The 12,997-nt window shown below is 52.7% G+C and overlaps 1 protein-coding gene across 1 annotated transcript; it reads right to left on the bottom strand.

Moving 5' to 3' along the window:
• Positions 1–4,208: 4,208 nt before the first annotated feature.
• SIVA1 (SIVA1 apoptosis inducing factor) lies at positions 4,209–10,424 on the bottom strand. The gene is made up of 4 exons (XM_053595958.1): positions 10,228–10,424; positions 7,804–7,998; positions 6,505–6,661; positions 4,209–4,438 (listed from the first exon to the last, which is right to left on the bottom strand). Exons 1-4 carry the CDS (start codon positions 10,343–10,345, stop codon positions 4,381–4,383), a joined length of 528 nt encoding a protein of 175 aa, XP_053451933.1. The 5' UTR covers positions 10,346–10,424; the 3' UTR covers positions 4,209–4,380.
• Between the last annotated feature and the right edge of the window lie 2,573 nt (positions 10,425–12,997).

The raw sequence follows: 12,997 nt of genomic DNA on the forward strand, positions 1-12,997 counted from the left end.
GGCCACAGAGGAAGAAGAGCTGAGGGCTTGAGGTCACAGAACAAGTCTAGGACCCAGCCAGAGAAGGGGCTGCATGGGGTGAGAGTCAGGGTGGGGGGGCCCAGAACAGCTCCAGAGTGCTGGGAACTGGCTGACCTCAAACAGCCCACAGGATGTGCTGCTGGCACCACCTGGTGGATGCTTTGCAGGCACGTGGCCAGCAACCACCGGGGGCCTGCAGCCACAGGGGCAGGTGAGGCAGCTGGTGGGGGCCCAGGGTCCTGGGGCCTTGGCCTCCTCATCTCAAGTGGGCTCAAATCCCATGACTTCAGACATTCATAAGGGCGCCTGGCCCAGATGGCAGTTGTCCCTTTTCCAAGGCAATGGCAGTGGGGTGTGGCGGCTGCCTGTTTCCCCACACATTACACATTAAATATTTTGGAGGTAAGAGGCATCCAGTTTTCAGATCTATAAAGAACATGCGTTGTAGGAAACAGTAACAGTGCCCTTCCAACGTCCTCCAACTTTGAACAGTTACTGATGGATGCACAAACAGGCTTTGGAAGCCAGGGCTGGGTTAGGAGGAGCCAGGCCCAGGGTGGGAGCTGCTCCTTCCTGCAGGACCCCCTTGGACAATGGGTGAAAGGTTTAGGGACATTTCTATAGTCTAGAGCTTGAGGACCTAAGGGAACAAATGCAAGAATGGAGACCCCCTGAGAGTCCTGAAGCAAGGTGCTCAGAGAGGGAAGCACAGACACCCTCGTAAGGGGCAGCCCCACCATGGCCAGCAGGGCCAGTCAAGTTGAAATACAACTGCCAATCAAGAGGAATTTCTCTTTCCCATGTCTGAGGTACCCGTATCTCGCTTTTTCTAGCACAGGCCAGCCTGGAAGGGACGGGAAGATAAATATATAGAAGTGACTAGCAGCTGGTCACCCCCCGGCTTCAGCAGATGTGGGTACCTGAAGGCTCTGCAGGTCTTGGGTCTTGGGGGCCCTCAGTGTTGCAGATGAGGCCTGGGGAACTGTAGAGGGAATGCCACTGGGTGTGTCATGATGATGATAAGGGCTGGGCTGCCCTGAGAAGGGAGAAGATGTCATTCCCAGGCAATGTTTGCTCAAAGGCTGAATTTATGGTTCAACAGATATTTCATCCTTTTGCTTCTAACATTTGTGTCTTAAAGTGAATTCCTTATAGAAGGTATATGGTTGGGTCTTGTTTGTATTGTTATTTAAAAAAATCTAACCATCTTTGCCCTTTAATTGAGGTGTTTAGATCATTTACATTTAATGTGACTACTGAAATGGGCAAGCCTAAATACAACATCTTGCCATTTGTTTTATGTATACCACTTGTTCTTTGTTCCTCCTTTCCTTTTTCTGCCTTCCTTTGGATTAAAAGTCTTTTTAAAAATCCCTTTATTGGCTTATTTGCTTTTTTGTTGTTATTGAGACAGAGTCTCACTATGTGGCCCTTGGTAGAGTGCTGTGGCATCACAGCTCATAGCAACCTCCAACTCTTGGACTTAAGCGATTTTCTTGCCTCAGCCTCCCAAGTAGCTGGGACTCCAGGCACCTGCCACAATGCCTGGCTATTTTTTGTTACAGTTGTCATTGTTATTTAGCTGGGCTGAGCTGGGTTTGAACCTGCAACCCTTGGTGTATGTGGCTGGCGCTGTAACCACTGAGCTACAGGGCTCGGCTTATTTGCATTTCACCAGTTTTCCCATTAATGTTCTTTTTCTTGCCAGGATATAATCCAAGATACTGTGTGTGTGTGTGTGTGTGTATTATTATTTTTGAAGACAGTCTTTCAAGGTGTCACCCTGGGTAGAGTGCCATGGCATCATAGTTCATAGCAACCTGCAACTCGGACTCATGCTCAGTCTTCTTGCCTCAGTTTTTCTATTTTTAGTAGAGATGGGGTTTCTGCCAGCTCTGCTCAGGCTGGCCTTAAACTTGCGAGCTCAGGCAATCCACCTGCCTCGGCCTCCCAAAGTGCTAGGATTATAGGCGTGAGCTGCCACGCCTAATCTTGAATACCATGTATATTTAGAGTATCTTTGGATAAATGAATGAATGTAGCTCCCTTGCCTAGATGTTTTAGAACTTATATCTTTTATTAGTATACCTTTTATTAATATATCTTTATTTATTAGTATATCTTTTATTTACTAGTCTATTTCCAGTGCTATTACAAATTTTTTTCCAAATATATCATAAACTCCCATATGGACTGTTGTTTTTTTTTGCTTTGAACAGCCAGTTTTAAGTAGTATTTTTATTGTGGTAAGGTAAATATAAATGTTGCCATTTTAACCATTTTTAAGTTAGCAGAGGCATTAAGTACATTCATACTGTTGTGCAACTATCACCATCTGTGTAATTTTTTCATCTTTCCAAACTGAAACTGTCCCCATTTAAGAAGTATTCATGCCCACCTCTCCCCAGCCACTGGCACCACCACTATTACTTCCCACCTCTATGAAGCTGACTCCTCCAGGGTCCTTGGGTAAGTGGGACCATGCAGTGTTTGTTTTTCGTTTTTGATTGACTTATTTCACTAGGCATAATGTCGTTGCGGTTCATTCATGTAGCACGTGTCAGAATTTTTTTTTTTAATGCTGAATAATAATATTCCACTGTATGTATGTACCACATTTTGTTTATCCATTCATCCCTCAATGGACATTTGGGTTGTTTCTACATTTTAGCTACTGGGAATAATTTGGCTATGAACCTGATATACAATATCTTTTCAAGTCCCTGCTGTTAATTCTTTTGAGTATACACCCAAAAGTAGAATTGGATTGCTGGCTGGCTCAAATTGTAATTCTGTGTTTAGTTTTTTTTTTTGAGATAGAGTCTTGCTCTGTAGCCCAGACTACGAGTACCCTGGCCTCAGCCTAGCTCACAGCAACCTCCCAACTCCTGGGTTCAAGTGATCCTCTTGCCTCAGCCTCCAGAGTAGCTGAGACTCAACCTACCACAACACCTGGCTAGTTTTTCTATTTTTAGTAGGGACGGGGTCTCATTCTTGCTCAGGTTGGTCTTGAATTCCTGAGATCAAGGGCTCCTCCTGCCTTGGCTCCCAGTGACTGTGAGCCACTGTGCTCTTCCTGGCTTTTTTTTTTTATTGCTAAGTTTAGGAGTTCTGTATACACAGTCCCCAACTTACGATGGTTTGATTTATGATTTTTTGACTTTGTGATGATGCAAAAGCAACACACATTCAGCATATGATGGGTTTATGTGGACACAACCCCAGTTGAGAAATATCTGTATAGACAATTATTTTTATTTTGGGTTTTTTTTTTTTTTTTTTTTTTTTAGAGACAGAGTCTCATTTTGTCACCCTCGGTAGAGTGCCATAGCATCACAGCTCACGGCAACTGCCAACTCCTGGGTGTAAGCGATTCTCTTGCCTCAGCCTCCCGAGTAGTTGGGACTACAGGCACCTGCCACAATGCCCGGCTATTTTTATTTGTGGTTGCAGTTTGGCCCGGGCTGGGTTTGAACCCGCCACCCTCAGTATATGGGGCCAGTGCCCTACTCACTGAGCCACAGGCGCCACCCTAGATAATTATTTTTTAAGGCGATTTTCAAAATAAGAAAACCACCCAACCTTTCATATTCATCATCTGCTCTGGTGCCCTTGGCACTCCTGCTGCCAAGCAGAATTGGCTTCAGGATGTTCTCAGTCCAGGGAAGACCCCATCCCCTGCAAGCTCGTCTAAGTAGCTTAACCAGCCCACCAGAAACTCAGGTTCTGGGCACCCCTCCGAGGGCCCTGGCCCTGATGCAGTGATCTATCCTGTGCCTCACAGTGGCAAGTCCCACTCCAGGTCCAGCTCAGCCCTCTACCCACACACCAGCTTTCCCTTAGCATCAATGTCTCCTGCCCCTCACAACTGCCCACAGGGGCAGTAAAAGCCCTTCTTGGCTGTGCCTAGCCACACCATGGCCTGCCCTCTGCCCTAAGTAACTGCTACTCTCGTCTAGAACTGCTCAAGCAGCAAGTCCTATGTCCCATTCACGTGTAGACAGAACACATTCAAGGTGCTCTAATCTGGAGAGAGGATACGAAGTTGGGGACCCCAAGTGCCATACAGCGGGGCATGCCTAGAAGGGCCAGGTGGCTCCCACTGCCCTGCGTCCCTTCCAGGTGGACGCCCTCCACGCAGTGGCTCACATGCTTCACCCTCAGGACTGTGAACACAAACAAGGGTGTGCAAACACAAAGGCTTTACTCACTTCTGCCATTAAGCATACAAAACATAATGTGTAAAAGGCACCCCTTCCCGCTCCCCCCAAGTTCAGTGTGAGCTCCATTGTCGGCTGTCCAGGGAAGACTGCTGTCCACTGGCATGGCCCTCAGGAAGACAGCTGACCTGAGTAAGCCTCAGGCTTCGAACATGGCGCAGCTGACACACAGGGCTTTCTCGTAAACATCGCTGCAGCTGTGACATCAATGGGGGGAGAGAAAAGGCAGCATTAGGGGCTGTTCTGTGCCCACCACTGCAGCTCACACGGTGATGTCCTAACCCTGGCCCACCTCAGGACATGACCACATCTGGAGATTAGTTAAGAGGGTGGCACGTGGGAGTGGGGCCCTAATCCAACAGAACTGGTGCCCCCAAAGAGCCCCACGTGAGGAGGCAGGTACGGGGAGAGCCAGCCACCTACCACACACCAAGATCCCAGCAGCCACCGGAGGCCGGCTGATCCCTCACAGCCTCAGCAGCAGCTGGCCTGCTGTTGCCTCTCTCTCAGACTGTCGGCTCCCACAACTGGGAAACAACAAGCTTGTTGTTGGAGCCCCTGAGTCCATGGTACTTAGCTACTGTGGCCATGGCTGACTCCCACAGCAGGTAAGTCCATTTGGGGCCCAACTTGGGTTTCCAACAGGATGGAAACTCTCCACAGAAACCGCCTTGAGGTCCCATTAGTTCCCCTGGGCCACAGCAGTTTAACGGGGAGTCAAGGCTCTAAGGGTAAAGACTAGGAAATCCAGCAGTTCACAGGGAGAAAGTGATCAGATGGACAAGACAAGGACCCCAGTCGGCTACATGCCGCATGAAACTCGAATGAGGACAGCGCAGCCAAGGTGAGTCAACAGTGAGAGCCACTCGCCACGGGCACTTCAGAAGCTTTGCTGGGGCACAGAGGGCCAGTGTGGGGCCACAGGCAGGCTGTGTCTGAGTTAAACTGGAGCCATGGGAGAGACCTCCCTCCCTTACACAGTTCATGGCCTGAGCCGAGACACAGCAGGGGTGGGCACCATCGCCTGGGTTTCCCATCACAGGGACACAGAGACGCTGCTTTCTGCTGTGACCTGGAACAAGCCATTTGGAGTAGAACCTCCAGCTGACCCTCCCTACACTGACCACCTCCTTCAGCTGACCTCATTCTCATATACTGGACATGCACCACATGCATTTGTCAGGACAGTAGACCTAGTTCCTCTGTATGCTGACCAGTTTGTTACAGTTCCTTGGGTGGTCGAATTACAGAAGTGCTAATGTATTTGGAAAATACGGTGGACTCTCAGGCACCTAGATGTGAATTCTGTGCGCAGGAAGGGACTCCAGGGGGCTCTGCACGGCTCTCCTCTCTGGGGTCCCCTCTCTCCTCACCCTGCCCTTCTGCTCTGGGTTCACCTCTTCCCTGGGGAGGAGGCTGCCTGATGTGGGGAGACCATGTCTTTTCAGTCTACCCACAAGCAGGAAGAGTAGAAGTAGGTTGGTGAAAACCAAAGAAAGAGGACTTGACAATGGTAATTACCCAGACTGGACGTCTGGTAGCTCTACTCCCACAGCAAAGTCAAGGGCCAGCGGTGGGGCCACACAGCTTCTCCCCGTGCACCTCTGCTGGGACTCTAAGCCCCCACCCAACTGAAGAGAATGGAGGCATGTGGCATGTAGTTTGCAGTCTTGCAAATTCACCCTGAGAAGCCAGGTCCATGTGTGTTGGGGTGAAGTTGTGCTCTCTACTGGGCTGCACTGCCCACTCTTATAGGCCACCAGTGGTCACAGGGCCTTCTAAGGAAGGACCAATCCATGCACACACACAAATGACAGCTAAGCCAACAGTCCACAACCAACCAGACAAGCCGCAGTGAGTGAAAGCCACAGTGAGCCCTGCGGTCACGTGTAGGGGGCTCCTCAAACAACGAGCACATCACACAGAAAACAGACCCGTGGGAACATGCTGGCGAGCTCAGTCCTCATAGGAGGGCTCAGCAGATGGAAGCGTGACGCTGCTCGTGACAGGGGTCACAGTGAGACACAGAGCAAGCAATTTGGGAGACTTGGATTACCTTCCGAAAGGGTCACTAACCACCAAAGCTGGGCCAGGCTTTCATTGTCATCCCATCCCATCCCCTCAGGCATTACCTGAAGGCACCCTGTTAACAACTACGAAAGAGGGTGCTCTGAGCCCTTCCCCATGTGGGCAGCCTACCCATCCTCCATGCATGCCTGGCTGGGGACACAATTTTGGCAGCTCGACAGATCAAAGCACTTACTCCACGAGGCCACAAAGGGCACAGGCCACGGCGCCGCAGCTCCAGCAGCTGCGCACACATTGCCTGCACAGGGCCCGCTCACACTGGCTGCAGACAGCCTTCCCGTCCACGGCTCGAACGCATGAGGAGCAGGCAATGGATGCTGCCCCAGATGGGTCTGTGAGGGAAAATGCCACACTGTCAGCTGGGAAGGACACTGCAAGAGCATATGGTGGCAGTTCCCCCACCTCCCTACACACCTGAGGGCAGAGTACTTCCCCCCCGACACCTGCCTAGCACTGGATCCTCTGACAACCTGTGAGCCAAGTGCAGTGCACAGACCCTGTGTCACTAAGGAGAGCTCCAAGGGGAGATGTGCCTGTGCCACTGATGTCGCTCCAAGTTCAAGCTACTTCCCTTCCCTAGAACCCTCTGCTACCTGAGCCCAGGCTGAAAGGCTCAGCAACTCCCTAACTGCTGGTGACAGAGCCCTGGTGTCCCAGAGGTGAGGCTCACTGCTTCTGGTTAGCCTAGAGGTCCTGGGCCCCTCCAGATCCACAGACCAGACATGGGAGTGGTCTGAGACAGAGTCTCAAGCTGTCGTCCTGGGTAGAGTGTCGTGGCATCACAGCTCACAGCAACTTCAAACCCTTGGGCTTAAGCAATTCTCTTGCCTCAGCCTCCCAAGTAGCTGGGACTACAGGTGCCCGCCACAATGCCTGGCTATTTTTTGGTTGTAGTTGTCACTGATGTCTGGCAGGCCTGGGTTGGATTCAAACCCTCCAGCTCTAGTGCATGTGGCTGGTGCCCTAGCCGCTTGAGCTACAGGCGCTGAGCCAGGAACTCTATTCTTTTATTTATTTATTTGTTGTTGTTGCAGTTTTTGCCGGGGCCAGGTTCAAACCTGCCACCCTCGGTATATGGGACCCGTGCCCTACTCCCTGAGCCACAGGCGCCACCCAGGAACTCTATTCTTAACCAATAGCACAGGTGATGGTCTAAGACCCATGATGCATAGGTATGAAACCTGCCTGTCTCCACCCTAGGAGCTGCCTGAGAGGGCTGCAGGTGGAAAGAAGGTGGTGCACCCAGGTGAGTCTCTACTCCTTTTCTGGCCCACGAATTAGAAGCTGTTACCCACGTCCAGACCTGGATGTTGGTGAGGTCAGGCAGCCTCTGGAGCCTTCCAGCATGTGCCCAACTCCCCAAACTGGGCTGGACTCCTGCTTGCTCAGCAGGAAAAGCCCCAGAGCAGACGATTCTGCCAATCAAGAGAAGTTTCTGTGTATAGCCCTCAGCTCCACAGCCCATGCCACTCACCAGCTTCAGAGGCCTGCCCAAGGCTCCTGGTCAGGCGGCCATCAGGTCCAATCAGCATTTGCCCACGTGCAGCCCTTGGGGCCCCCACAGGGCCAGGTTTTGGGGACTCTGGCAGGTGAACGATGGCACAGCCTTCATCCCACACGTGGTCCAAGTAGGCCTGGGCTCCGAGGAAAAGGAGTTGCTTGGTCTTCTCTGGGGAAGACAAATCACCCTTGTGTTCATACAGTGTAGCACAGGATTCCCCCTCACCCTACAAGTCTCACATGGACCCTGCTGGGTGGGCACAGTGAGCCCCCCCTTAGGGGCCCATCACCCAGTAACCCCAGCCCAAGTTTGGTCCTAGCAAGACTAGTCCTGCTCTGCCTCCGCAGAGAATGCTCTCCCCTCCCTGCCTCACCTGGCTCAGCTGCCAAGTCCTTCAGGAAAGTTCCCACCCTACAGCCCCAATTGTGTCCAATACAAGGACACAGATAGGGACACTCCTATCACTCTGCTCATCTTCTGCAATTCACATCTGGCCTCACCTCACACGCTTGTGGCCCCTTCCCCAGCACACCTGTCCCCTCAAAAGCAAATTCTGTAAAGCACAGAGGAAGTGCTGCACTGTGGAGCTTTAATACAAAAATGGGTTCCCCCTTTGCCGCATGGCAGGAAGCAGCCAGAGGCTGAGCTGGCCTATGATCTCAGACCAATGTGCAGGCTGGTGTGCAGCCTATTGCTTCACCTACTGCAGAGCTGCTGGCAGGTCAGGGCAGCAGCTGGCTCCTAACAAGTTATCTCACAAACTTCCAGACCACTTGCTCTGGAACACCCACCTACCCTGCTTTGAGGTGGCTGCTCAACACCCAGAACTGTGGCTCTTGTCAGGTGACAGCACGGCTGCCTGGAGGCCTTCACCAGCTCTGTACCCACGGTCCTTTGCTTTTTCCTTTTCTACCTCACCTTCACATGGCTGAGATCCTAGAAACCCTACGTGGCTCTGTGTGAAACTGGCAGCAATGATAGTGACAGGGTAACTCTAACAGAGTGGCTGATGACAGCCCAGCTACACCTGTGTCTCTTCTTCCTGACCACCCCCCTAATTTACAAGTAGGTAGAAATGGGGGGTATCACACAGTGAGGCTAATCCTTGTTCTCAAGGACTTGTGCTATATCCATGACAAAGAGAACAGGTGACAGCTGTGGTTTGGCTATCATCACACGAGTCATGCTTACTATGGAAGGCCCAGCAAGCCCAGCAGCCCTGCCTGACCCAGTCCTGTGAGTGATAAGTACTGGCAAATGCTGGGACTTAAGGATTAGACTGATGTAGGCCCCACTCCTGTTTAGTTCAAATGTCCTTAGAGGGCACACTTAACAGTCCAACCACAGCCTTTGTGCCTTCCCTCGTTTACTACCTGCATGGTCTGGGAGAACAACTGACTTTGCCGTGCAGAGCAGCTGCTGATACAGGGGGAGAAACAGCAGAAGAAAAAGAGCTGGAGAGGGGTGGAGGATGGGTTCTGCCTCATTCCCAAAGCACAAGTGGAACCACTCGATAACAAACACTTTAGATCATTCTCTAACTGCTCTATGCTATAAACCTGTACACCCCCCCCAATTATGTAAGATAAGCTCCACTTTGTACCCACCCAGGTTATTACTCATTCCAAAGTAATGATGAACAGTATCAACATGCCTAAAACCAGCATGAGAAAATCCGATCCGCAGGCATGGTACTCATCTCTGCGCTTGCTGCTCTCACACCCCTCCAGAAACCGGAAAGTGCTTTTCTGCTCACTCGCCTCCTGCCTCGCCCCCTGGCCTCCGCACACACCAACCCCGCTGCCTCTTCCTCCTCCATCCTCTCCCTCTCAGCCTGGCTCCCTTCTACTCGCCTTGCCAGAGAGGCTTACTTAGATTCTGGTCCTTCCAGACACCCTGTCCCGCATATGCTCCTGCCACACAACCTGAGCCTGCCCTCACCGCCAGCTGACCGCCCGGACCGGTGAGCTCCGGGAACGCAGGGCCGTCCCGTTTGTTTTTGGTCTCCCGGGCCGGGCCAGCACAGCGCAGGGCAGGGCGGGGTGATCCATAAATACTTCTTGGGGCAGAAAAGGCACTATTCCGGTTTAATTCTTCCAAGATATCCCACCCCCGACCTCTCCCGGGTCTGCGGGGACGTGAATACAGAGACCAGGATATCCCCTACAAAGTCCCAACGCTGTGGGCAAAGAATAACCGGGCTCAGGTAGGAGGGAGCGCAACGAGGCAACGCCCGCCCACCTGGGGGTCACTCAGGTCCTACTCACTGACCCAGAACGTGGCCAGCCATCTCCCCGCGGAGCACCCTGACCAGGACGAGCCTCAGAGAGGCAGTGGCCGCCCGGCCCGCTCGAGGTCTCGCCTCAGCAAACCCGCGGCAGCCGTTCACGCACTCACCGAAGATCTCCCGCGAGTAGCGTTCCCCGCACACGCCGCGACTCAGCTCCTTCTGACCCACACGGACCTTGAGCTGCAGCGGGGCCGCGTCCGCGAAAGGACAGCCCCGCTTGGGCATGACCGCTGGGCCCAAGTTATGCGGGGCCCGACCTATGCAGCTCTGCGGCTGCGCGCGCCTGGGCACGGACCTTGTGACGTCACAGCACGCGCCACTCAGTGGGCGGGGCGAGGGCGCAGCACGGCCCGGGATAGGCCTGGAAGAGGCCTGGGAGCGGGGATTCTGCCCAACTAGGCGTCGGATAGGTAGAGGGCGACGTCGGGGCGGGACTCCGCGGCGCGGGAAAGGCCGGGGCGAGGTTGGGGGTAAGGGTGAGCGCGTTGGTGGGAGGGGCTCGTGGGAACCCGGCGCAGGATAGGCCGGAAGAGAATTGAGAGGCGGGGTTCCTACGAGCACGGCTCAGGATAGGCTGGGGGCAAGGTCGGGGCGGACACGGGGTCGACGACGGTAAACGGGAAAAACTGGTGCCTTGGGGACCGGGCTCAGGAGAGGCGGGCCTGGGACAGGCAGGGAAGATGTCGAGGGCGGGGCTTGTGGGAGGTGCTAGGGGGGTAGGCGGGGACCACTTCGAGTTCCGGACTCAGGAGATGCGCAGGGCTGGATAGGCCGCGACGACCCCGGAGACCCAACTCGTGAGAAGCGCGGGACAGGATGGGTCGGTGGCGGCATAGCGTCCTTTTCCTTTTGGTCCCTAAACGACTATGGACTCTGGTTACTCATATTTCCTCGTTCACGGTCCTAAAGTTTGAGGGCGAATCACTTTCCTGGTTTTTTATTTTTTTTATTTTTTTTTATTTTTTTATTTTGAGACAGAGTCTCACTTTGTGGCCCTCGGTAGAGTGCCATGGCCTCACACAGCTCACAGCAACCTCCAACTCCTGGGCTTAAGCGATTCTCTTGCCTCAGCCTCCCGAGTAGCTGGGACTACAGGCGCCCGCCACAACGCCCAGCTATTTTTTTTTTTTTGGTTGCAGTTCAGCCGGGGCTGGGTTTGAACCCGGCACCCTCGGTATATGGGGTTGGCGCCTTACTGACTGAGCCACAGGCGCCGCCCAACTTTCCTGGTTTTTAATGGTGGCGAATTCCCAGCCTTCTTCTTTCGCAGGTCCACGCGGACTCCAGGGGCGAGAATGCCCGCTGCTGGCCGGTCCCGCTTTGCCCATATTTCCTCTGTTGTCAGAAAAATGTCCTTTTTTTACAGCTTATTGACTGGGGGGTCCCTACGCCGCCGTGCAGTGACCCTGAGGCTGTCACTCTCTGGGTCCTGCTCATCACAGATCTATCCCCCTCTGACAGCTTCCCCAGGGCTGTCACCCTGTGAGGTCCTCTCATCACGAGTCTCTCCTCCCCACTCTGACGTGGTACCCAGAGCTGTCACCCTTTGGGGTCCTGCTAATCAGGTACATTTCCTTAAACATCAGTGTCATAATTCACTCTAATTTGGTCTTGAAGTCTCTCTCTGGAGACAAGAGTTAGTTTCAGGTGTTTCAGCCAGGAAGGCAAGAGATGACTGGACAGTACGTATGAAGTAACTGATGAGTCCAGAGAGAGGAGGGCAGCCCACCTTTCAGGCCTAACAGGAAGGTGAGCTGTCTGGGATACACAATCACCAGAGGGTGAGAAGCAGTGGAGGACATGAGTGACCTGTGGGTCTGGGCACAGGTGTGCTTCCTGTGGGAGCTGTGACTAGTGGATGTAGAGTCAGCAGGTACTAGCCTCGTGCAGTCCTGCTGGGGCTGAGGTGCTCACAACAGCACATATGTGGGGCCCACTCAGGGGTTGAGGGTCAGTGGGGAGAGTCACACTGGCTGTACCCAACTGTTTCACGGGGAGGTGGTCACCAGGAGGCACTTGTGCAGGGCATATACCTGGTTGACACCTCAAGGAACAGGGAGGAGGTGGAGAACTGGATGGAAACTGTTGAGGGCAACCGAGTCCCCTTACATCCAGGTGAATGCTGGGGCATTGTGAAGTGACTGCTGTCATCAGATCACTGGTTTGTCCTTTGCCCACGTATCACAGAGACCAGCATGGCCTCGTCTGCATGGGAGCCAGACCCTCCATTTAGAGTAGAAAGAGCTCTATTGTACTGCTTCTGAGAAAAAGGGATGGAGACCTGAATTATTTGCTGGTTTGTCTGCACTGATCCATCACTTGGGGACAGAGCCTCCTGACCCTGGAATATGTGAAAGAGTTGATCTGGGGAAGAGTCAGCCTTTTACTTGGTAAAACCTCCCCAGATACCTGATGGCTTTGCCTGCAGCTGCTGCCTCAAGATTTCATCCACAGATGAAGAGAAACAATGACAACAACTGTGTTTGTGTGGAGCAGCTACAACAAAATACAGATTTGAAAACCTTTTTTGTAGTTACCTAATTTAAATGACAGGTTAGGTGGGGTGTCGTGGCTCACACCTGTAATCTCAGCACTTTGGGAGGCCAAGGTGGGTGGATCACTTGAGCCCAGGAGTTGGACACCAGCCTAGGCAATATAGTGAGATGGCATCTCTAAAGAGAAAAAACTAGCTGGGAGTGGTGGCGGCCACCTATAGTCTTAGCTCCTTAGGAGGATGAGGCAGGAGGATCACTTGACCTTAGGAGTTCAAGGCTGTAGTGAGCTGTGACCCTAGCATGGGACAGATTAAGATTCTGTCTCTGAAACAACAACAAAATGGCAGGTTATACTTGCACAGCTAAGCTTGTAGCTTTTTAT

Source organism: Nycticebus coucang, chromosome 6, assembly GCF_027406575.1.
Source record: "Nycticebus coucang isolate mNycCou1 chromosome 6, mNycCou1.pri, whole genome shotgun sequence".
In the NCBI taxonomy this organism is placed as follows: Eukaryota; Metazoa; Chordata; class Mammalia; order Primates; family Lorisidae; genus Nycticebus; species Nycticebus coucang.

Coding starts and splice junctions, on each gene's coding strand:
- SIVA1 (XM_053595958.1), bottom strand. CDS start 10,345: ATGCCCAAGCGGGGCTGTCCTTTCGCGGACGCGGCCCCGCTGCAGCTC. Junction 6,662..7,803: donor TGGGCAGGCCTCTGAAGCTG/GTGAGTGGCATG, acceptor TTTCCCTCACAG/ACCCATCTGGGGCAGCATCC. Junction 4,439..6,504: donor GCCCTTTGTGGCCTCGTGGA/GTAAGTGCTTTG, acceptor TTGATGTCACAG/CTGCAGCGATGTTTACGAGA.